The 23,191-nt window shown below is 41.6% G+C and overlaps 2 protein-coding genes across 8 annotated transcripts; one reads left to right on the top strand and one right to left on the bottom strand.

Annotated features, from left to right (window-relative positions):
• Positions 1-27: 27 nt before the first annotated feature.
• Positions 28-16,992, bottom strand: LOC110525644 (cGMP-dependent protein kinase 1). Of its 7 annotated transcripts, none has more exons than XM_021605957.2 (20): positions 16,599-16,984; positions 16,125-16,337; positions 14,648-14,771; positions 14,228-14,394; positions 12,989-13,102; positions 10,641-10,746; positions 10,403-10,466; positions 9,952-10,029; positions 9,640-9,734; positions 9,036-9,101; positions 8,736-8,807; positions 8,396-8,492; positions 6,802-6,941; positions 6,442-6,531; positions 6,140-6,281; positions 4,671-4,834; positions 4,444-4,566; positions 4,280-4,342; positions 4,120-4,186; positions 28-464 (listed from the first exon to the last, which is right to left on the bottom strand). In XM_021605957.2, the coding sequence occupies exons 2-20, from the start codon at positions 16,312-16,314 to the stop codon at positions 366-368; spliced, it is 2,061 nt and encodes a 686-aa protein (XP_021461632.2). In that variant the 5' UTR covers positions 16,315-16,337; positions 16,599-16,984; the 3' UTR covers positions 28-365. The 7 variants fall into 7 exon arrangements, 6 of the variants coding, with proteins under 6 accessions (XP_021461632.2, XP_036835650.1, XP_021461631.2 ...); XM_036979755.1 differs by having other exon boundaries at positions 16,125-16,343; positions 16,596-16,984; XM_021605956.2 differs by having other exon boundaries at positions 16,595-16,984.
• A 360-nt stretch (positions 16,993-17,352) lies between these two features.
• On the top strand, positions 17,353-21,769 carry LOC110525646 (ubiquitin-like protein 4A-A). Its single transcript, XM_021605961.2, has 4 exons — positions 17,353-17,548; positions 17,971-18,076; positions 18,841-19,043; positions 21,127-21,769. Exons 1-4 carry the CDS (start codon positions 17,501-17,503, stop codon positions 21,232-21,234), a joined length of 465 nt encoding a protein of 154 aa, XP_021461636.1. The 5' UTR covers positions 17,353-17,500; the 3' UTR covers positions 21,235-21,769.
• The last annotated feature ends 1,422 nt before the right edge of the window (positions 21,770-23,191 follow it).

Here is a 23,191-nt window from a genome sequence, read left to right on the forward strand (position 1 = left end):
TTATTGAATACATTCACATGATAAAGCTCAGATTATTATTTGTTTGTTTATTTCATTACAAATATTCAGATGTTGACTCAGACGTTTATGAATTGAAAATGCCTACATAACACTTTTGGTAAAACAATAATACAAAGTAAGAAATATCACATGATAATACAGGAACAGCTAACAACATTCACTTCTTTGCCAGTTCACAAAATATGTATTTACAAAATATTCTAACCCGTTGAAATAAAAGAACGCTGAACACAATTGCATTACATTGCTCTGTCTCTTCGGTTTAATTTATTTCCAGTACCAAAAACTATTTTCGTATCAGATCATGTGTAGGATTCAACCCAGATCACCATTATATTGTTCAATCAGAAATCTATGTCCCAGTCTGAGTCCTCAACAGCTGGTGAGTCCTCAAGGATGTCAGTGAAGGGGTCCAATTTGCTGTCCTCCAAGTGACTGATGAACTGAAAAAAATAATATTTCTAATGGTAAAATACAATATGCACGTATATATATAGTCAACATATGATTATTTTAGTACCAGTCAAAGGTTTGGACACACTTACTCATTCAAGGGTTTTTCATTCTTTTTACTATTTTTGACATTGTAGATTAATAGGGAAGAAATCAAAACTGTGAAATAACACATATGGAATCAAAAATATTTTAGATTCTTCAAAGTAGCCACCCTTGATGACAGCTTTGCACACGCTTGGCATTCTCTCAACCAGCTTCACCTGGAATGCTTTTCCAGCAGTCTTGAAGGAGTTCCCACATATGCTGAGCACTTGTTGGCTGCTTTTCCTTCACTCTGTGGTCCAACTCATCTCAAACCATCTCAATTGGGTTGAGGTCGGGTGATTGTGGAGGCCAGGTCATCTGATGAAGCACTCCATCACTCTCCTTCTTGGTCACATAGCCCTTACACAGCCTGGAGTTGTGTTGGGTCATTGTCCTGTTGAAAAACAAATGATAGTGGGACTAAGTGCAAACCAGATGGGATGGTGTACTGCTGCAGAATGCTGTGGTAGCCATGCTGGTTAAGTGTGCCTTGAATTCAAAATAAATCATAGACAGTGTCACCAGCAAAGCACCCCGACACCATCACACCTCCTCCACCATGCTTCACAGTGGGAATCACACATGCAGAGATCATCCGTTCACCTACTCTGCGTCTCACAAAGACACGGCGGTTGGAACCAAAAATCTCAAATATGGACTCATCAGATCAAAGGACAGATTTCCACCGGTCTAATGTCCATTGCTCGTGTTTCTTGGCCCAAGCAAGTCTCTTCTTATTATTGGTGTCCTTTAGTAGTGGTTCCTTGCAGCAATTAGACCACAAAGGCCTGATTCACGCAGTCTCCTCTGAACAGTTGATGTTGAGATGTGTCTGTAACTTAAATTCTGTGATGCGTTTATTTGGCAATTTCTGAGGCTGGTAACTCTAATGAACTTATCCTCTGCAGCAGAGGTAACTCTGGGTCTTCCTTTCCTGTGGCGATCTTCATGAGAGCCAGGTTCATCATAGCGCTTGATGGTTTTTGCAACTGCACTTGAAGAAACTTTAAAAGTTCTTGACATTTTCCGGATTGACTGACCTTAATGTCTTAAAGTAATGATGGACTGTCATTTTTCTTTGCTTAATTGATTTGTTCTTACCATAATATGGACTTGGGTCTTTTACCAAATAGGGCTATCTTCTGTATAACACCCCTAGCTTGTCACAACACAACTGATTGGCTCAAACGCATTAAGTTAAGAAATTCCACAAATTAACTTTTAACAAGGCACACCTGTTAATTGAAATGCATTCCAGGTGACTACCACATGAAGCTGGTTGAGAAAATGCCAAGAGTGTGCAAAGCTGTCATCAAAGCAAAGGGTGGCTACTTTGAAGAATCTCAAATATAAAATATTTTCATTTGTTTAACACTTTTTTGGTTACTACATGATTCCAGATGTGTTATTTCATAGTTTTGATGTCTTCACTATTATTCTACAATGTAAAAAAAATAGTAAAAATGATGAAAACCCTGGAATGAGTAGGTGTGTCCTAACTTTTGACTGGTACTATATTAGAGTTGAAGTCGGAAGTTTACATATACCTTAACTAGGTTTAAATGTATTTGGCGTTCTCAATTCCTGTCACGTCCTGACCTTAGTTCCTTTTTTATGTCTCTATTTTTGGTTTGGTCAGAGCGTGAGATGGGGTGGGCATTCTATGTTTTTGTTCTATGTTTTGTATTTCTGTGTTTGGCCTGGTATGGTTCACAATCAGAGGCAGCTGTCTATCGTTGTCTCTGATTGAGAACCTTTCTTAGTTAGCCTGTTCCCACCTGTGTTTGTGGGTAGTTGTTTTCTGTTTTGTGTGTCTTCACCTTACAGAACTGTTTTGTTCACACTCGCTGTCTCGTGATCATTTATTAAAATTAACATGGACACTTACCACGCTGCGTTTTGGTCCGATCCTTCCTATTCCTCATCCGAGGAGCACAACGATCGTTACAATTCCTGACATTTAATCATAGTAAAAATTCCTTGTCTTAGGTCAGTTAGGATCACCACTTTATTTTAAGAATGGGAAATGTCAGAATAATAGTAGAGAGAATGATTTATTTCAGTTTTTATTTCTTTCATATTCCCAGTGGGTCAGAAGTTTACATACACTCAATTAGTATTTGGTAGCATTGCCTTTAAATTGTTGAACTTGGGTCAAATATTTTGGGCAGCCTTCCACAAGCTTCCCACAATAAGTTGGGTGAATTTTGGCCCATTCAACCTGACAGAGTTGGTGTAACTGAGTCAGGTTTGTAGGCTTCCTTGCTCGCACAGAAGTTTTCAGTTCTACCAACAAATTTTCTATGGAATTGAGGTCAGGGCTTTGTGATGGCCACTCCAATACCTTGATTTTGTTGTCCTTAAGCCATTTTGCCACAACTTTGGAAGTGTGCTTGGGGTCATTGTCCATTTGGAAGACCCATTTGTGACCAAGCATGAACTTTCTGACTGATGTCTTGAGATGTTGCTTCAATATAACCACAATTTTCCATTCTCATGATGCCATCTATTTTGTGAAGTGTACCAGTCCCTCCTGCCCAAAGCACGCCCACACATGATGCTGTCATCCCCATGCTTCACGGTTGGGATGGTGTTCTTCGGCTTGCAAGCCTCCCCCTTTTTCCTCCAAACATTACGATGGTCATTACGGAAAACAGTTCTATTTTTGTTTCATCAGACCAGAGGACAAAAAGTATGATCTTTGTCCCCATGTGCAGTTGCAAACCATAGTTTGGCATTTTTATGGCGGTTTTGGAGCAGTGGCTTCTTCCTTGCTGAGTGGCCTTTCAGGTTATGTCGATATAGGACTTGTTTTACTGTGGATATAGATACTTTTGTACCTGTTTCCTCCAGAATCTTCACAAGGTCCTTTGCTGTTGTTCTGGAATTGATTTGCACCGTACGCACTTCACAAAATAGATGGCATCATGTGGGAGGAAAATTATGTGGATATATTGAAGCTACATCACATCCCATTTGCGACCAAGTTAAAGCTTGGTCGCAAATGGGTCTTCCAAATGGACAATGACCCAAAGCGTACTTCCAAAGTTGTGGCAAAATGGCTTATGGACAATAAAGTCAAGGTATTGGAGTGGCCATCACAAAGCCCTGACCTCAATCCCATAGAAAGGTTGTGGGCAGAACTGAAAAAATGTGTGCGAGCAAGGAGGCCTACAAACCTGACTCAGTTACACCAACTCTGTCAGGAGGAATGGGCGAAAATTCACACAATTTATCGTGGGAAGCTTGTGGAAGGCTACCTGAAACATTTGACCCAAGTTAAACAATTTAAAGGCAATGCCACCAAATACTAATTGAGTGTATGTAAACCTCTGACCCACTGGGAATGTGATGAAATAAATAAAAGCTGAAATAAATCACTCTACTATTATTCTGATATTTCACATTCTTAAAATAAAGTGGTGATCCTAACTGACCTAAGACAGGGAATTTTTACTAGGATTAAATGTCAGGAATTGTGAAAAACTGAGTTTAAATGTATTTGGCTAAGGTGTATGTAAACTTCCGACTTCAACTGTAGCTCTGCCAAGTACTTACTTTCGGTATGATTGGGGGAGACAAAGTGCCTTTGCGAAGTCCTTCCCAGTTGAAACCTTCAAACCACCTGAAAGAAAGAACAAGATAACAGACTATACGCTGCTGCTTTATAGATGACAGTGACACAGTCTGATGTTTTCATCTCAGCCTTTCATCTTACTTGTGCTTCTGGATGTCCTTGGCCCCGTTTCTCTGGTTCCCCAGTCTCTCTGCAGGGTTGTTCCTGAGAGACCAGGACAGAAAGTCATCATGACACACAACTAATAGCTGAGGAAGTGTGATACAATGAATGTCTGTTTTCAGACATTTCTAAATGTGTCACACCTGCAGAGCTTCTTGATCAGGCTTGAGGCACTCTTACTGATGGTTTTTGGGAATTCAACCAGGTCAATCCCACGGATGGTGGCTGTGAAAGTCTTCATAGGATCAGGGCCACAGAATGGGAGACTGGAAAGGTAAAGATTGGGAAGAGACATCTACGAGAATGACTGACAGAGACAAGAACAAAAAACTGGAACTCTGGAGAGTAATGGACTGTCTTATAATCGCACCTTCCACTCAGCAGTTCAAACACGAAGACGCCTAGAGACCAGAGATCTGCAGACACACTGTGCCCCTTGTTCAGGATTATCTCAGGGGCCACATAGTCAGGTGTGCCACAGAACGTCCACGTTTTCTTACCCAAGCCCACTTTTTTAGCACAACCAAACCCCACCTAGGAATAGTAGCACAGTCAAGTCATGAATATGGATGTTCAGTATCTCAACATAACATATATTTTCCAAAGTGATATTTTCCATAGATTATTCAGACTCCTTGATTTTTTCCCCCCATTTTGTTACATTACAGCCTTATTCTAAAATGTATTATATTGGTTTTTTTCTTAATCAATCTACACACAATACCCCACCATGACAAAGAAAAAACAGGTTTTTAGAATTTTTTGAAAATGTATAAAAACAAAACAAACGGAAATATGACATTTACATAAGTATTCAGACCCTTTACTCAGTTCTTTGTTGAAGCACCATTGGCAGTGATTACAGCCCTGTGTCTTCTTGGGTATGACGCTACAAGCTTGGCACACCTGTATTTGGGAAGTTTCTCCCATTCTTCTCTGCAGATCCTCTCAAGTTCTGTCAGGTCGGATGGGAAGTGTCGCTGCACAGCTATTTTCAGGTCTTTCCAGAGATGTTCGATCGAGTTCAAGCCCGGGCTCTGGCTGGGTCACTCAAGGACATTCAGAGACTTGTCCCGAAGCCACTCCTGCATTGTGTTGGCTGTGTGCTTAGGGTCGTTGTCCTGTTGGAAGGTGAAATTTCGCCCCAGTCTGAGGTCTTGAGCGCTATGGAGCAGGTTTTCATCAAGGATCTCTGTACTTTGCTCCGTTCATCTTTCCCTCGATCCTCACTAGTCTTCCAGTCTCTGCAGCTGAAAAACATCTCCACCGCATGATGCTGCCAACACCATGCTTCACCGTAGGGATGGTGCCAGGTTTCCTCCAGATGTGATGCTTGGCATTCAGGCCAAAGAGTTCAATCTTGGTTTCTTCAGACCAGAGAATCTTGTTTCTCATGGTCTGAGAGTCTTTATGTGTCTTTTGGCAAACTCCAAGTGGGCCACTCTACCATTAGGGCCTGATTGGTGGCGTGCTTCAGAGATGGTTGTCCTTCTGGAATGTTCTCCCATCTTCGCAGATGAATTCTGGACCTCTGTCAGAGAGACCATCAGGTTCTTGGTCACCTCCCTGATGGTAGAGTGGCCAGGTATTGTGTGTAGATTGATTAGGGGGGGAAACTATTTAATCAATTTTAGAATAAGGCTGTAACGTAACAAAATGTGGAAAAAGTCTAGGGGTCTGAATACTTTCCGAATGCACTGTAAATGTAACCTTTGAAAGTACTGTATTTCTTTGTGTAACCTTGTGCAAAATTGACAATTACTATAATATATTATAAGAATGTACCCCTCCATCTTGTGTGGGTTTGAAATGCAGTGAAAGGAGCTCTAGTCATGTTACCACTTTGGCATATCCACGCTGGTCAAGAACTACATTCTCAGGCTTCAGATCCCTGTATGTGATATTGTTGTGGTGCAGGAAGATAAGGGCCTCAACAACACAGGCAGTGTAAAAACGTGTGCTACTGTCATCAAACGAGCCTCTGAAATGTAGGAGCAAGAGCACAATAGGGATTAGAAAGTGGGACATACTGATGTTGTGCCCTAAAAATAAGAATTCAAACGCTATCAATTCAGTTATAAAATCCATACTGTAAAATATAAAAAACAACATGTAGTAGACAGTAGTGAAGTTAGCAGTACCTGTCTTTCAGTAGATTCCAGAGCTCACCACCTAAACAAGCTTCTGTCAGCATGTACAGGCACTTTGCATCTCGGAAGGTACGGTATAACCTAGGAGTGGCAAAGAAGACACAGGTGTTGTCCAGTTGATAAGCATATAGTGAGTCAACCAGTCTAAGATTAGTGCAAGGATTCAGTCCGATCACAGGTGATAGGCGTTGAGTTTTAAAAAAGAAACTGAACCGAAATATGGAGCGTTTATACAGTGAATGGGATCTCCGCGAACATGGGAACATTGCCTAAGCCGCAATGCCTATAACCCGCGATAGGATTGAATCCTGGCCTAGGTATGTTTGGCTGGTGGTTGGGTGCACAGCACACCTGACGATGAATGGACTATGAGCTGCCATGAGGATGTGTCTTTCCCTCAGGATGCACTCCTGTTGAGCAGTGCTTAGGATCTGATGCTTCCTCAACACCCTCATGGTGAACAGGCAGTTGATGTTGGTCTTAAGCTGTACCTAGAAGGAATGCAAAAACATCAACATGTAGGTTAATCCATTAAAAGCAACATGGAAACCAGACAATAATGCACTGGGATTTACTGACACAGTTTCAAGCTTGACCCACTACTTACTCCCAACTTCGGCCAATTAGACCACGTCGGTATTCCTACTCTCCGCCTACAAGCAGGAACTCAAGAGGGAGTCACCAACACAGAGAATAGTGAGGCGCTGGACAGAGGAGGCAGACTCAATGCTGCATGATTGTTTTGAGAATGATGCTTGGAATATGTTCAAAGATTCATCCACCCAGGACTCATCCATCAACATGAATATACATCGTCAGTCACAGGTTTCATTAGGATATGTGTTGACGATGTTGTACCCACAATAATAATCCGGACATACCCCAACCAAAAACCATGGATGAACGGCGATATCCGTACAATGCTGAGAGCCCGTATTTCAGCATTCAATGTCAGCAGAACGAACCCCGATGACTCGGTTGTGCATAGCGCGTACAAGACAAGCAGGTACGAGCTCAATACATTCGGGACGCAAAACGACAATACAGACTCAAACTTGAATTGATGGTCGACAACACAGACTCGTGTCACAATGGCAACTCTAGCTGTACGTTGCCCACCAAAGTCTCCCTCACAGACAAGCTTAACACATTCTATGCTCGCTTCGAGGTAGACAATACCCAACCATCCAGGAATACTCTCACTGCTCCGGACGCCCAAGTGATTACACTCTCTTAACACAGGGCCCCCCAGGTGTGTGTCCTCAGTCCTCTGCTGTACTCCCTGTTCACCCACAACTGCGTGGCTTTGCACGACACCAACTCTATCATCAAGTTTGCTGATAACTAACAACGACAAGTCACCCTATGGGGTGGAGGTAAGTGAACTGGCATTATGGTGACATGACAAAGACCTCAACGTCAGAAAAACAAAGGAGTTGATTGTTGACCTGATCCACATCAACGAGACTGCAGGACGGTATCGGAGCGTGAGGTCTGATACCAACAGGTTCAGAGACAGTTTCTATCTACAAGCCATCAGACTGCTGAACACTTGAATTGGACTGACCATCTGCTCTGACTCGCCGCACCTTAGCACACATTCCCTCAGTCATGCACACACCCAGACAGACATACACACACGCATATACATTCATGCTACACACACACACACAACTGCTGCTAACAGACTCTTATTATATTTCTCAGTTTATACACTGTCCCCCTTCCCCAATACACATGTAAATATTGGACTATAAATTGTGCCTTCCTGTATAATACTTATGCTAAAATGTTTATTCTATTCTACTGCCATTTACTTTGTTTGTATTCTTATCTTTTATTGTTGTTGCATTGTCAAGAAGGAACCTGCAAGTAAGCATTTCCTTGGATGATGTATTCTATGCATATCCCGTACATACTACTAATACAACTTGAAACAACTCACCAGCTCTGAATGACCTGTTTCTCCCTCTCCTAGGTTACAGATGACCTGGAAATCTCTGAGAGAGGCGTTGGATAGGAGAGCTGCATCTTCCTCTGACCTGCACACATGGAAAAGATGAATTAGCCAATGTTGCTTTACTTGTTCTAAATAAAGGTTAAATCCATAAAAAATGGTTAATTTGGATCAAGGCTCATTAAAATATAAACAGAGAGCTAGAGAGACAAAACGTGTAAGCCTTATGATAAGACATTATAAAGGTTTATACCATGCTTATAACAAGTACAAACGCAATATACCTGTTGGCTGGAAAGTGTTACCTATAGTTTCAGTTGCTACTTACTGGGCTTTGAGTTCGCTGCTCTTGTGCACATTATGACTGTCCTCTACCAAACCTATGATCTTTTTGAAAGACCTGATGAAAGATGATATGGTCTTAGGTCACTTAAAACATTTTTAACAATTTTCACATCATAACAAAGTGGCTTATAAAAACTATACTGGCACTGTGTGCTTGGGAGTCACTGTGGTGGGGCATTGTGTGCATGTTGGAGATCTGTACTACATAATTCTACAAATAAGATTGAAGCAGAATATCCAACATTCTCAAATAACCATGCCATAGTCTAAACAAATCACTTACTCTCTATCCACAACCAGGCATGTGACATCACCAGCAGCAATGACATTCACTGTCCGCACATCCTCTCTGGAAATCGAACAAAAGGTTTGTAATTGAAAGGTTATCAAAATGGCATTGCAATAAATGACAACAGCACTGACACCATGCAGACAGAAAATGTTATCGCTCAGAATATTCTCTTGAAATCTGTGAGACCCCGTGTTGCTTTTATTACTATCATTTTCTCGAATCCATTGACCTCGATAGTTCCATTATGAATTTGCATATTGTCACTAGCTCACACTGTCCTAATGATTGTAGTTGATTGTGAGGGACAACATGATGAGCAAAATGCAATCACACAGGGAGAGTATGTCTCATTCCCCAGATGATTCCGTCAATCAAACTTGGACAATGTTGGCTTAGTAATAGCTGAATTTTACATATAGTATAATGGCATGTATGTTCTATTACTCTGTAACTACAACTGTCTAGTGGTTATTGAGATTTATGATACGAGAGAGCTAGTATGTCAATGTATATCAAGCCATGTAATGTGTAGGAATGTAAGCTGCTGTATAACAGACATTTGGATAAAAGCACATGATGTATTACTGTTTCTCACCCCCTCAGTGCTTTCTCTCCAAACCAATGGCCCTCAGAGAGAGTTGACAAGAGTACTGCCTCTTCATCGGCTGACTTGTTCTCTGTCACCTTCACCTAGGTCGGGAGGCAGATAGAGGGGGTAGAGACTGCTTGTCTGTCTTGTCTCTTTCACGCCATCTTTGAAATGTGGCGATGCACGGATTAATTAGCACCATCTGTACCAGTACAGTTGTTGTGTCAGACTAACCCCTGCAGATGCCTATTTCTGTCCTCCACTAGTTGAAGCTTGTTTATTGAGTTCAAGGTAAGGTTCAGCCATCCTCATCCTTACCTGGCCACTACTGATGATGTAGAACGTGTCCCCTGTGGCACCCTGGCGAATAATATAATCACCTTCACTGTAGCGACTCTGTTGAGACAGACAGGTGAGAGATGGTGGATAGGTGGGAAAATGAGCGACAGGAGTTAGAAATAAAAGTATCACGGCAGGGGGAGAAGGGATATGTAGCATGTGAGATGTTGAGAATCCTGGCATGTGTACATCACCAACCAATCAACACAGATATTTTGTCTGTGTGCCAACCTGATTAGGCCGCCAATGCAATGCAAATACACCTGTAAACTGTCAACAGAGAATGCATAGCAGATGGGTAATAATTATTTGGAAGACATACGAAAATGATTAGCTAGCTAGATTCTGTTTGTGGAACATGGCTTTTCTACAGCATGTTGTGTTAGTGAATCTGAGGAGTGAATGTGTATAATAGATTCATGTTCTGTACCTCTTCCAGAATATCAGACACTTTCATGAGCACATCCTCTGGCAGCGAGCGCAGGAAGGGTACTCTGCAGCCAGACAAACACACAAACAGCAGGATGACTGACTCACAACATATTACATTTTAACGATTCTACTATAGTCGCGTAGATTGTAGATTAGTCTCAATTCTACACAAATATGTATTTTCAATTTTACACAGATATGTATTTTCCTTGTGTAGTGATGAGGGTGGTATTGACCTGCAGAGGAGCTCTCTGAACTCGACCAGTCTGCCGAGGCCACTCTGCACCATGATGGTCTGAAAGCTCTGCCGGTCAATAACCCACAACATGCTGTGTTTTAGGGCTGCAGAGAAAGACAGGGAATGGTAAAGAAGATCTTCCAAATCACACAATGTCAAGAGCAGTGGTAGGAAGAAACAGAAATCTCTTTAGGGATGAATGTATTCTGTGAGTATACCTTATGTGTGTTGAGTGGAAATGTTAATTCTTACCCTTACAGTTTATGTTAGTATTACAGATAATCCCCTCTGTTACATTACAATGTAAGGCTATGGGACTTAGCAAATGTCTTCTATTTCACAACATTTTCATCTCTATAAATAGATGTCAAGGCCGGGTTTGCAAACGAGGCTCTACAAACAATTTACTCCTAGAAACACAGTTACATAACATTACTATAAACGTTTCCTGTACTCTTAAAATGAATGTCTGAGTGTTTGTGTTCCTTTCTCTGAAAGTGTTGTGGATAAAAGAATAAGGAGGACAGTGGATAAAAGAATAAGGAGGACAGATTCTAGATGACATTCCCCACGCAGCCTTCCTCTCTTCCTTTGTCTGTTCTGTGGGCAGACAGTAATGGAACTCTGATAGAGATGTTGTAAATGAATAATGATCCAGATTAATTGATTCAGCAGGGCTTTGTGCGAACAGGAGGCTCCGTCCTGTACTGGCCATACAACTCCAATCCATCTAGTCCTTCCCCTCCCAATCATGCCATTATTTAAGTTGGTAATGAAAGCACGGTGGGAAATCAACATGCCATTGTTATCTTTATATGGTACGTAATTGTAGCGAACGGCAGGGAAGTGAACCCGGGTCGCTGGCCTACGCATTGCGCCAATAGGGTTATCCCACTTGGTGGGAATTCTAACGTGGCTCATATAGCAAGGGTCACTACACTGCTGCCTTCGAACGGGAAGGCACGTCCCCGTGCTTCATCACTACCGCAGCCCCCTCACGCGTCTGGTCATGTGTTCCGATGGTCTCGACAACTGCCATCCCACTTCTGACACCAATGTACCAAACGGCAGGGCAGACAGGCAGGGAAGCGACGTCACTGACGTGAAAAGGCAAACACCCTATCGTGCCAATAGGGTTAACCCACTTGGTGGGAATTGTAACGTGTATATTTGAGTCTAAAATTTGAATGTCAGATATTAGTCTAACCCTTTTAAATGTCATACTCTTTGCCATTTTCTGGGAAGAACATCCTGTGTGACCATGAATGTCAAATCAGGGAACACATTTTTTCACCTAAACCTCTTACTGTTACAGTGATTTTAGACTACAGGATAGAAAGCTTTATTGATGTTCTTTGATGGCAACAAAGAGAAAAAGTAATTTCAGGTCAGCCAGGAGAACCAGGGAATGGGTTGGGAAGAGTGCATACAGAAGAAAGAGAAAAGGCCAGGAACATAAATGTATATGTTGCTGTGAGAACAGATAGGGAGTGGGAGATTGACTGAAAGATAAATGTACTATACAATTAAACAGGAAACCGGCAATGCCCTGAAAGAGAAACACAGTGGAAAAGAGGACAGGAGGATGACAAAGGAAACACTATAAGAGGGGGAGAAATGAACAGATTTTTTTCATTTGCACTGATTCTGTCCATTCCGTCAACCTATTTCTATGTGAAAGCAGGTCAGATGTGAGCAGCAGTGGCTGCATTTCCCAGTGGGCTATGGGCACAGACAGTGTAGAGAGACGATAGCACATATTTCATTTTCCATTGAGAAAATCAACTGCAAGTCACTGAGAAATAATAGGTCTTGTTGAGAGGATATTTGGTCAGTCATGAGGAAAAATGCAATGAAATCAATAAAGAGAAAATGTATAACCAAATAAAATGTGTTGTTTTGATATATCATTATACATATGTGCGTACAGTATGTTAATTTCCATTTCCAAGTAAATGGTGTAAATAGTAGGACAGCTGAGAAAGAAGATGAGTTAGGCAGTCAGGTAATTTATGAGCCAAAGATGTGTTTTCTTATTCCGCACATCTCAGAGGAGAGGAGTGTTTGAAGCTGTGACGTAGTGTTTGAAAAAGTTATTTTGATTTGAAATTCTACAGAACTACCCAATCTGACACCAAATCTACACAGCTGTGATGAATAGGCTGGTCTGTGATGGTGATGCTCTCTTGAACAATACTTTTTTTAGGCCAATGAAAAATCAATCCAAGCACAGCAGAATTGTGAAGAGGATTTCAAGACAACATGTTTTGCATTCACTTCAGCTGTTGTTACAAAAGGAATAGAACAACCACACTACACAGCACTCCATGCACAACGCTCCAGTACCTGATATAGTATAGGTATAGGTGCAGCTGTACAGGAGTGCCAATTCTCCAAACACTTTTCCTGGTTCAATTGTGAGAAGCTTCTTGGCATCCTTGGTCATCTCCATCTTCCCCTCTGTTAAATGCCCATTTAAACACAAATACGCAATGCAGCAAATACAGAATATATTGTTATCGACAGATTACAAATGCTTAAAATCAAAGTGCACCAGTGATGTTGCAGCAATATGTGGCATCCTTGTGTTTAAGAATGCATGTATGTGTTTACCTTTGTGCATGTTTATGTTTGCATGTGTGTGTTTATGGCATTGGCATGTGCGTGTTAGACTATGTGTGTGTGTATGACAGTGCAGTTGCTGTTTGATCTCCTTCAGAGGAGGATGGTAAAGAATGGTGATGGCAGTCTGAGGCGTCCATACAAACAGCAGGGTGGCAGCTGAGGAGGTGTGACCACACGTTAGCTCAGCCCCCCTCACCCAGCTGCAGGTGCAGGGAGTGTGACTGACACAATCAGATGAACGCAGCTGTCTGAGATATGCCATGTGTCAGGTAGAGACACTTTCATCTACAACAGCACAGCAGAAACAGAAACAGTCTAGGGCTCAGGTAACAGGAAAAGCAAATTGGACAACCGTGCCCGATTGCCTGTCACATCAGATATGAGGGTAGCAGGAGAAATGCCTGAGCTCCAGCATCAATGAGCGCTGCAAACCAGGGCCGATCATGAATGGGCCTCTTGCCCTGTCCCTGTCTGACATTAAACATTTTGTATGCCGCTTATCATGCACAACACCATCTCTCCCTCTCTCCTTCCAGAAACAGGTAATTCTAACATTCCCTCTCATTGCGCCAGAAAGCAGTGCCGGCACTAACAGAGAAGCATACCAACTCAACTTGAGCCAGAGGGAGGAGGAAATGAGGAGGGGGAGATGTGTACTTGAGTAACATTTACTGGGCATATCTCTGAGCAAACTTTAAAAAACGAACAACCAACATACATTAAAGACCAAGAGCTGCCTGCTCTTAGATTGTGGAACCAAGTGCTCAAAGAATCATTCACCAAAACACCTTGAGCAATTACTATACCTTGGGAACTTTGGGTATACTTAAGTCCTCTTTTTGAGAGTGGGGCTATGCATGGAAATTCAAGAAGACAACAGGGTTTGGACCTTGAAGTGACTGTATTGTCAATCCACACTATACTCACCACTTTTAAATCACTGTTGATTTAACTTGTTACCTTCTAGAACATAGGCAAGAGTTCCACTGTCTCCCTCTTGAATGACGCAGCAGCCTTGGTTGACCGTGGTAGGGTACATACAGTCCATTATAGCCAGGATTTGCCCACTTTCCAGGTTCTTTAGAAAGTCATTCTCTAAAAAGGAGGTCTGAATCAGCTCCTGTGACCTGAAGGAGTAAAGAGTGTGTGAGGCAATCAATAAGTAATTTCACTGTGGCTAGTGTTTGACAACAAAGGCTCTAAAGCCTTGAGCCAAGTTTCATACAGTGTGTATAAATCAATGAAAATCCTTATTGACGTTTGTGTCTGTGCAGGTACCACTTGATCAGCCTTAAGGGCCTTTAGGAGCACATTTCTCAAGTGGAACAGTTAAAAGGGAATGTTGCCAAGGCTAACGGTGTCTTTAGTGTGTTCTCTCACTGTTGGCTTTTGTTGTAGCTTTTCAAGGTGGCCAAAGCACGTTGCCTTGGATCCTGAGTGAGGGGCTTTGACAATATGGTCTTTCTTCTGGTTCTCTGGATCTCTTCACACTGTGCAGAATGCCCTGAAACAGGCAAATAAATATATTTTTCTGCTCACTTTCTTTGTGCAACATATAAGGAGCACAATTTAAGTCTAAAAACAACAAATAGCCAAATGTAGAGTATTTGCAGGTAGCCTAGTGGTTAGAGCGTTGCTGGATCGAATTCCCGAGCTGGCAAGGTAAAAGTATGTCGTTCTGCCCCTGAACAAGGCAGTTAACCCACTATGCCCCGATAGGCCGTCATTGTAAATAAGAATTTGTTCTTAACTGACTTGCCTAGTTAAATAAAGAAAAAAAATCATAATATTCAGACACTCAATACAATGTATCCTGTGTCGGAACATATAGAAATACAGCGCCTTCAGAAAGTATTCATACCCCTTGACTTATTTTCTCACCCATCTACACACCCTACCCTATAATAACAACCTGGAATGTTTTTTGTAAATGTATCGAAAATGAAATATCTAATTTACATAAGAATTCACACCTCTGAGTCAATACATGCTAGAATCACTTTTGGCAGTGTCTTTCTGGGTAAGTCTTCAAGAACTTTGCTCAGCTGGATTGTACAATATTTGCACATTATTATTTGTTTTATTCTTCAAGCTCTGTCAAGTTGGTTGTTCATCATTACTAGACACCCATTTTACGTCTTAGATTTTCCACAAACATAATGCTTTGTATTTAGGACATAAAGTTAATTTCTTTGTCAATTTTTGTTGTTGTTTTAGTTCTGTACAGGCTTCCTTCTTTGAAGTAACTACAATGTTGTTGATCCATCCTCAGTTTTCTCCTATCACAGCCATTAAACTCTGTCCCTTTGAGCATGGTGAAGTTATTAATTACACTTTGGATGGTCTATCAATACACCCAGTCACTACAAAGATACAGGCGTCCTTTTTAACTCAGTTGCCGGAGAAGAAGGAAACCGATCAGGGATTTCACCATGAGGCCAATGGTGACGTTAAAACAGTTACAGAGAACAAATTCTTATTTTCAATGACGGCCTAGGAACAGTAGGTTAACCATGCTATTATTGCACACAGAGTGAGTCCATGCAACTTATGATGTGACTTGTTGAGCACAGTTCTACTCCTGAACTTATTTGGCTTGCCATAACAAAGGGGTTGGTTACTTATTGACTCAAGACATTTCAGCTTTTCATTTTTAATTAATCTGTATATGTAGGCCTGTGACACAAAATCTCAAATTCATCCATTTTAATTTCAGGCTGTAACACAACAAAATGTGGAAAAAGTAAAGGGGTGTGAATACTTTCTGAAGGCACTGTATGTGATAAATAAGATGTATAAGAGCATAAAAGAAAAACATTGCCTGAAATGTGGATATACTTTTTGCATAATGTTTTACCTTCAATAGCTCCAGAAGACTCTGGGGGAGTGATGGTTGCCCTGTAGCGGTCCAGTTCACCCTGCAGCCTCCGAATCAAGTCGTCCTTGGCATCCAACTCCAGCTCCAGCTCATCAATGAGTGTATCCCTCTGGCGAAGCTCCTCAATCTTCAGTTGCAGGGCAAACTGCAAGTCTCGAAGTGTACCCATTGCCTCTGTAGAGCGGTGCAGAGCTGATCGGCAAGGGAATTATGAGATACTTAGAGTGTGTGTTACATTGCAAATGTTTTATTTGTTGCATTTCCAGAACATTCTAATTTGTCTGTCTTTGATTGAAAAGACAGCTCAAAAACGAATTTCTTACTAAGTCTGCAGTTGATGAAATAATAGGCATAGTACGCAACAAAATGTCAAATTGTTAAGAGTATACACGCATTCAGCTTTAACTTCACAGCAAAAAAATAATAAATCACAAAGTAAAATAACTTACCTACCTGAAGGACATCAGCAAGAAAGTCTGAAAATCGAATGCTTGCAGTATAGTCTATCTTTTAGTTTTAAAAAATCGAATCACATCTGTCGCTGACTGTTTTCGATTCTGTTTTCGCTCGATTTAAAATAATGGACAGGTGCAGCACAGGCACTTGCAATACTGCCAGTGAAGATTGGATGTTTGTAGCTACAGAAAGACGATGGATAGATGACGCCTGAACGCTCTCGCCAGTAGGCTACTCTTGGCTCTCAGATTCCCTGTTCTCTCGCGTCGCGCAACATTGCTCTCGTACCTAATTGGGACACGGGACACACTTCTTTCAGTGTTTTTCGTACCTAATTAGCCTACATGACTCGCTCAATAGTAAGGGGGTGTTTGTTCACCAAAGTTTCTTGTAGGTAAAATCGTGGATGTCATGTCATCATATTACAAATTGGCATCCTGGTACACATAGCCCTATTGCAAAAAGGCTATATCTAAGGATTTTTTTCCTGAATTTGATGAGCAGGTTCAATATTTCTAATAACCTAATGTTATAAATAAATACTATTACAGTTGTGTAATGCTCTCGATAACATAAATAAATACTATTACATTTGTGTAATGCTCTCGATAACAAAATTATCATGATGACATTTTTGAAAATAATTTTAATATCATCATGCACAAATTATCCTTGCACCAATAGTTCCATCTATGCATTTGAGAGTAACATTTCTCCAGCCCCATAAGTGACCGGTCGAACATACTCCACACAATAGGGGGCAGCACGCACATATATGAGTAGTAAAAGTAGTAGGGAAGTAACTAGAACATGGATTGTTGATAAGGTTCGGCCTGTTGGAAGAAACAACAAACTTGATATAATAACTTCGAATCGTTCTTAATTAAACAGTTAATACAATGATTTTAACTGTAAAACCACTTCAAGGAAAGGAGTGCAACGTACAGGTAAGCAGAGCGAAAGTCAGCCCAGAGCCGGTGGCTATGTTTGGCTAGCTTAGCTGCAAATGTTGTTTTCCTGCATCACGGGCTTCAGTACAAGTTACAGTTAGGAAACTAGCTAGTTAGCATTTTTAAAGAAATGTGTATTTTTTTTTTGTAATGTAGCTAGCTAACGTTAGTTACGGACTGTCTTGTTCACAACAGGGCTGTAACTTAATGAAATGATAGCTGGCTACAAATGTAGTGTCAGCTAGCTAACTAGCTAACTACTGTAGCTTTCTTGTTCGTACTAGTTGTGAAGACAGCTAGCTAACGTTGTAGTTCTGGTTCAGGGCGTTAGTGCGCGTTCAAGTCAGGAAGACTTGCAGTAGCTCATCAATATAGTCACGAATATTAAATGTCAGTTGTTTAATCTGTCACAATTTCAGGTCACAGAAGATGAAAAAGTATCCACTGTGAAAGAACTGGTGTCTGAACGTCTGAATATACCTGCAAATCAGCAGCGATTGCTTTACAAAGGGAAAGCCCTTGCAGGTACCTACACCAACTACCGTAGCTAGTAGTTAACGGAAAAGTCCAGTTACCTAGACTCTGCCATATGACAATCATACACAGCTGAGGTGTTGTAGACAACTGTGTATGATGATGTCAAGTCACTGAATCTACCAAGCTACACATTGACCCGCTGCATGTTTGAATACTCTTTCTAACATCCATACCTGTACATACATTGAGTATACCAAACTTTAGGAACACCTTCCTAATATTGAGTTGCATGCCCCACTTTTCCCCTCAGAGCAGCCTCAATTCGTCAGGTCCTGGACTTGACAAGGTGTCGAAAGCGTCCACAGGGATGCTGGCCCATGTTTACGCCAATGCTTCCCACAGTTGTCAAATTGGATGGATGTCCTTTGGGTGGTGGACCATTCTTGGTACATGCAGGAAACTGTTGTGTGAAAAATCCAGCAGCAAGCCACCCTTTCCCTTGATGACAACCAGTTCTTGACACAAACCGTCTGCACCATTACACCTACTACCAAACCCTGTTCAAAGGCACTTAAATAATTGGTCTTGTCCATTCACCCTCTGAATGCCACACATACACAATCCATGTCTCAAGGCTTTAAAGTTCTTTAACCTGTCTCCTCCCCTTCCTCTACACTGATTTGAAGTGGATTTAATAAGGGATCATAACTTTCACCTGGTCAGTCTGTTATGGAAAGAGTAGGTGTTCTTAATGTTTGTATGCTCAATGTATATTACAAAGCAATACACATCTTTGTCAATTTTCCTTTCAGATGAACACCGATTGAGTGATTATTCCATTGGGCCAGAGGCCAAGTTAAATTTGGTGGTTCGTCCTGCGGGGGAGAGGAGTGGTGTGGCTGGGATGGCTAGCAGTAGCAGTGCTGTTGGTGGGGTGTGGCAGACTCTGTCCACTGTCCTGGCGAAGCATTTCAGCCCTGCAGATGCAGCTAAAGTGCAAGAACAGCTTGTCAAGGTACAGTATTTCCATTAACAAGAGTAGGCAGTTGGTCCATATCCATAGGTCTTATCATGCTCACCAACAAAAACAAAACACTCAGGAAATGCATTATTCTGATTTTGGAGTATTTCACCTGCTTTTCATGCACACCCAATGAATGCTGTTTCTACGCTACAATATTTACCAATGAAGTGTTTAAAAAGATCCCTCTGTACTTTTGCTGAAGTACATACAGTGCCTTGCGAAAGTATTCGGCCCCCTTGAACTTTGCGACCTTTTGCCACATTTCAGGCAAAGTGTCCCACTTGTTGTTGATTCTTCACAAAAAAATTCAGTTTTATATCTTTATGTTTGAAGCCTGAAATGTGGCAAAAGGTCGCAAAGTTCAAGGGGGCTGAATACATTCGCAAGGCACTGTAATTCACTGAATGTTTTCACCTGAGACTGTGTAGTTACAACAACTTTTGTACTGTATGAATTATTTTATACACTGCTCAAAAAAATAAAGGGAACACTAAAATAACACATCCTAGATCTGAATGAATGAAATATTCTTATTAAATACTTTTTTCTTTACATAGTTGAATGTGCTGACAACAAAATCGCACATTATCAATGGAAATCAAATTTGTCAACCCATGGAGGTCTGGATTTGGAGTCACACTCAATATTAAAGTGGAAAACCGCACTACAGGCTGATCCAACTTTGATGTAATGTCCTTAAAACAAGTCAAAATGAGGCTCAGTAGTGTGTGTGGCTTCCATGTGTCTGTATGACCTCCCTACAACGCTTGGGCATGCTCCTGATGAGGTGGCGGATGGTCTCCTGAGGGATCTCCTTCCAGACCTGGACTAAAGCATCCGCCAACTCCTGGACAGTCTGTGGTGCAACGTTGGTGGATGGAGCGAGACATGATGTCCCAGATGTGCTCAATTGGATTCAGGTCTGGGGAACAGGCGGGCCAGTCCATAGCATCAATGCCTTCCTCTTGCAGGAACTGCTGACACACTCCAGCCACATGAGGTCTGCATTGTCTTGCATTAGGAGGAACCCAGGGCCAACCGCACCAGCATATGGTCTCACAAGGGGTCTGAGGATCTCATCTCAGTACCTAATGGCAGTCAGGCTACCTCTGGCAAGCACATGGAGGGCTGTGCAGCCCCCCAAAGAAATGCCACCCCACACCATGACTGACCCACCGCCAAACCGGTCATATTGGAGGATGTTGCAGGCAGCAGAACGTTCTCCATGGCGTCTCCAGACTCTGTCACGTCTGTCACATGTGCTCAGTGTGAACCTGCTTTCATCTGTGAAGAGCACAGGGCGCCAGTGGCGAATTTGCTAATCATGGTGTTCTCTGGCAAATGAAAAACATCCTGCACGGTGTTGGGCTGTAAGCACAACCCCCACCTGTGGACGTCGGGCCCTCATACCACCCTCATGGAGTCTGTTTCTGACCGTTTGAGCAGACATGCACATTTGTGGCCTGCTGGAGGTCATTTTGCAGGGCTCTGGCAGTGCTCCTCCTGCTCCTCCTTGCACAAAGGCGGAGGTAGCGGTCCTTCTGCTGGGTTGTTGCCCTCCTACGGCCTCCTCCATGTCTCCTGATGTACTGGCCTGTCTCCTGGTAGCGCCTCCATACTCTGGACACTACACTGACAGACACAGCAAACCTTCTTGCCACAGCCCGCATTGATGTGCCATCCTGGATGAGCTGCACTACCTGAGCCACTTGTGTGGGTTGTAGACTCCGTCTCATGCTACCACTAGAGTGAAAGCACCACCAGCATTCAAAAGTGACCAAAACATCAGCCAGGAAGCATAGGAACTGAGAAGTGGTCTGTGGTCCCCACCTGCAGAACCACTCCTTTATTGGGGGTGTCTTGCTAATTGCCTATAATTTCCACCTGTTGTCTATTCCATTTGCACAACAGCATGTGAAATTTATTGTCAACCAGTGTTGCTTCCTAAGTGGACAGTTTGATTTCACAGAAGTGTGATTGACTTGGAGTTACATTGTGTTGTTTTAAGTGTTCCCTTTATTTTGTTGAGCAGTGTATTTCTCTAGCTATTGATTAACACTGCTTTCTCTTTAAGGATTATGAACGTTCACTTAGGCAACTCAGCATGGATGACATTGAACGCCTGGCTGGGCGACTGCTTCACCCAGACAGTGAGGGTATGGACACATCGTACATGGATTGAAGGCCTACCTATCTGACATGACAGTATTCTGGCGATTCCCAGAGGAGTGGTGGGTCAATTTTGACAGATTATGGCAGGGGAGCTGCAGTGTAAATTGACTTCATGCTGAGAATCCCCAGTGTCAGCCTGATAAAGGTTTAATTGTACAGGGATAAAATGAACTGTTGACTATAGTCTTATTGCAAAGCTTCCAGATTACAGCCTGGCTTAATTATTATTTTCTTTGTTTTCTTCAGTCATTCCAGTTCAATTAATAGGATATTTTCACTTGATCAAATCAAGACTGCAATGAGAGCCAATCCCTTTTGACTGTTGGTCTAAAGTTATCTGTGGCTGCTACATCATGCTACAAGAGGACACTGAGTAATTATGGAAGTTCTTATTTATAAGCAATGTGTTTGAAATGAGTGATGGTATGTTTTCTGTAAACTATCTGTAAGAAGGTGAGTGGTGCCTGTCTGTTCAGCCATTGTATGATTTTGTAAATATTGTGTTTATACAAGCATTAAAAAAGAAAGTAACTGTTTTCCCTAAATTCTAAATACAGTACAACTCAATAGGCCTAGCCCTAGTATGAAAGAAAGCACAATCTACCTCAAATAGTGCTGTCATAATTTCACCTTTTTATTCAACTTTATCAGGACGTTATTTAGCAATTTATATTAAATCTATAGGGGTATTTAACTTCTACTTACAACCTTATACATTTTGTATATAGACTTGATGAGGACCTGCATAAATATGCAGTGTTTGTGTATATATATCCATGGATGGTTTAAAAAATATCAAAACATAAAGTCTGTGTGTGAGAGAGACGTTCTGCCTTATCTATGGTAGCAGGGTGCACATTGGCCTGCATATTGAACATTCTTAGCTGGGAAAAGCTATTTCAGCTCGCATCTAACAAGATGTCCAGTTTTGTATAATCAATGTGACTTGATAACAGGAATTTGCCTCTGACTGCATTGTCCATATTAGAGAGATACAGCACAAATTGCTGATCATAATGGATTTCCTAGTGAGAGTTGTCTCCTCTCTCCCACCACCTACTGTCACACTTGAGTTCCATTTCTACACTCAAATCAGCAGCTCAGAACTGTCTTCCAATTCTTCTCTATTGTTCATGCAATTATGCTGTACGTAAGTATTAACCTCCTTTAATAGTAAATACAATAGTAGTGCAGATAAGTGAGAATGACAATGTGACACCAAGTTCTTTAAAGAGGAAGAATGGTAGTTATGACTGCCATGACAAACACATTGAGCTAGCACAGAAAACACAACCAAAATGGAAGGCACGTTGATAAGGTAGAATCTGCATTGGATGTCTCCCCGACATAACATAGGTTATGGCATGACTGATGAATATCTAATACAAAACCAGTTGTCTTGGTGAAAAGACTGAAATTGATGTAACTGATGTTCGGTTCATGTCACATGGGGAGAAAAAAAAAACTTAAAAGAGAAAAAGAGAGATTTGCATTTTCATCTGATATCTCACGTATGGGAAGACATAAAATGTTAGGAATGTACATGTTTGTAGTCCCACCCCCCTCAATCAAACATCATTGTGTATATTCATCCTTTTTCCTCCCTTCAACAGCTGCAGCCATCACTGGAGGAGGCTGGTGTGTCATCCCTCTGTCTGATCTGGGAAATCATAAGTCTCTACTTCTGATTCCTAGAAATGGAAGGGAAAAAAAGCTTTGCATGCATGTTTGTATCTGTATCAATCAATTGTTCGAGTGTGAAAGTTGTCATTAGTTTAACATCTAAATTCAATCAGCATATGGCTGGCTACCTGTTTGAGAGCATTTAGGCAAATAGTCTGGAAGGCTTGATCAACATTGGCCTCCTTCGGACTTGTCTCGAAGGAGGTGTACTGATCTTACTTGTACACCATGCCTGGGCTTGATTGGTTATCACCTGGTCAATAATATAATATTTACAAATGACA

This window comes from Oncorhynchus mykiss, chromosome 6 (genome assembly GCF_013265735.2).
Source record: "Oncorhynchus mykiss isolate Arlee chromosome 6, USDA_OmykA_1.1, whole genome shotgun sequence".
Taxonomy (NCBI): domain Eukaryota; kingdom Metazoa; phylum Chordata; class Actinopteri; order Salmoniformes; family Salmonidae; genus Oncorhynchus; species Oncorhynchus mykiss.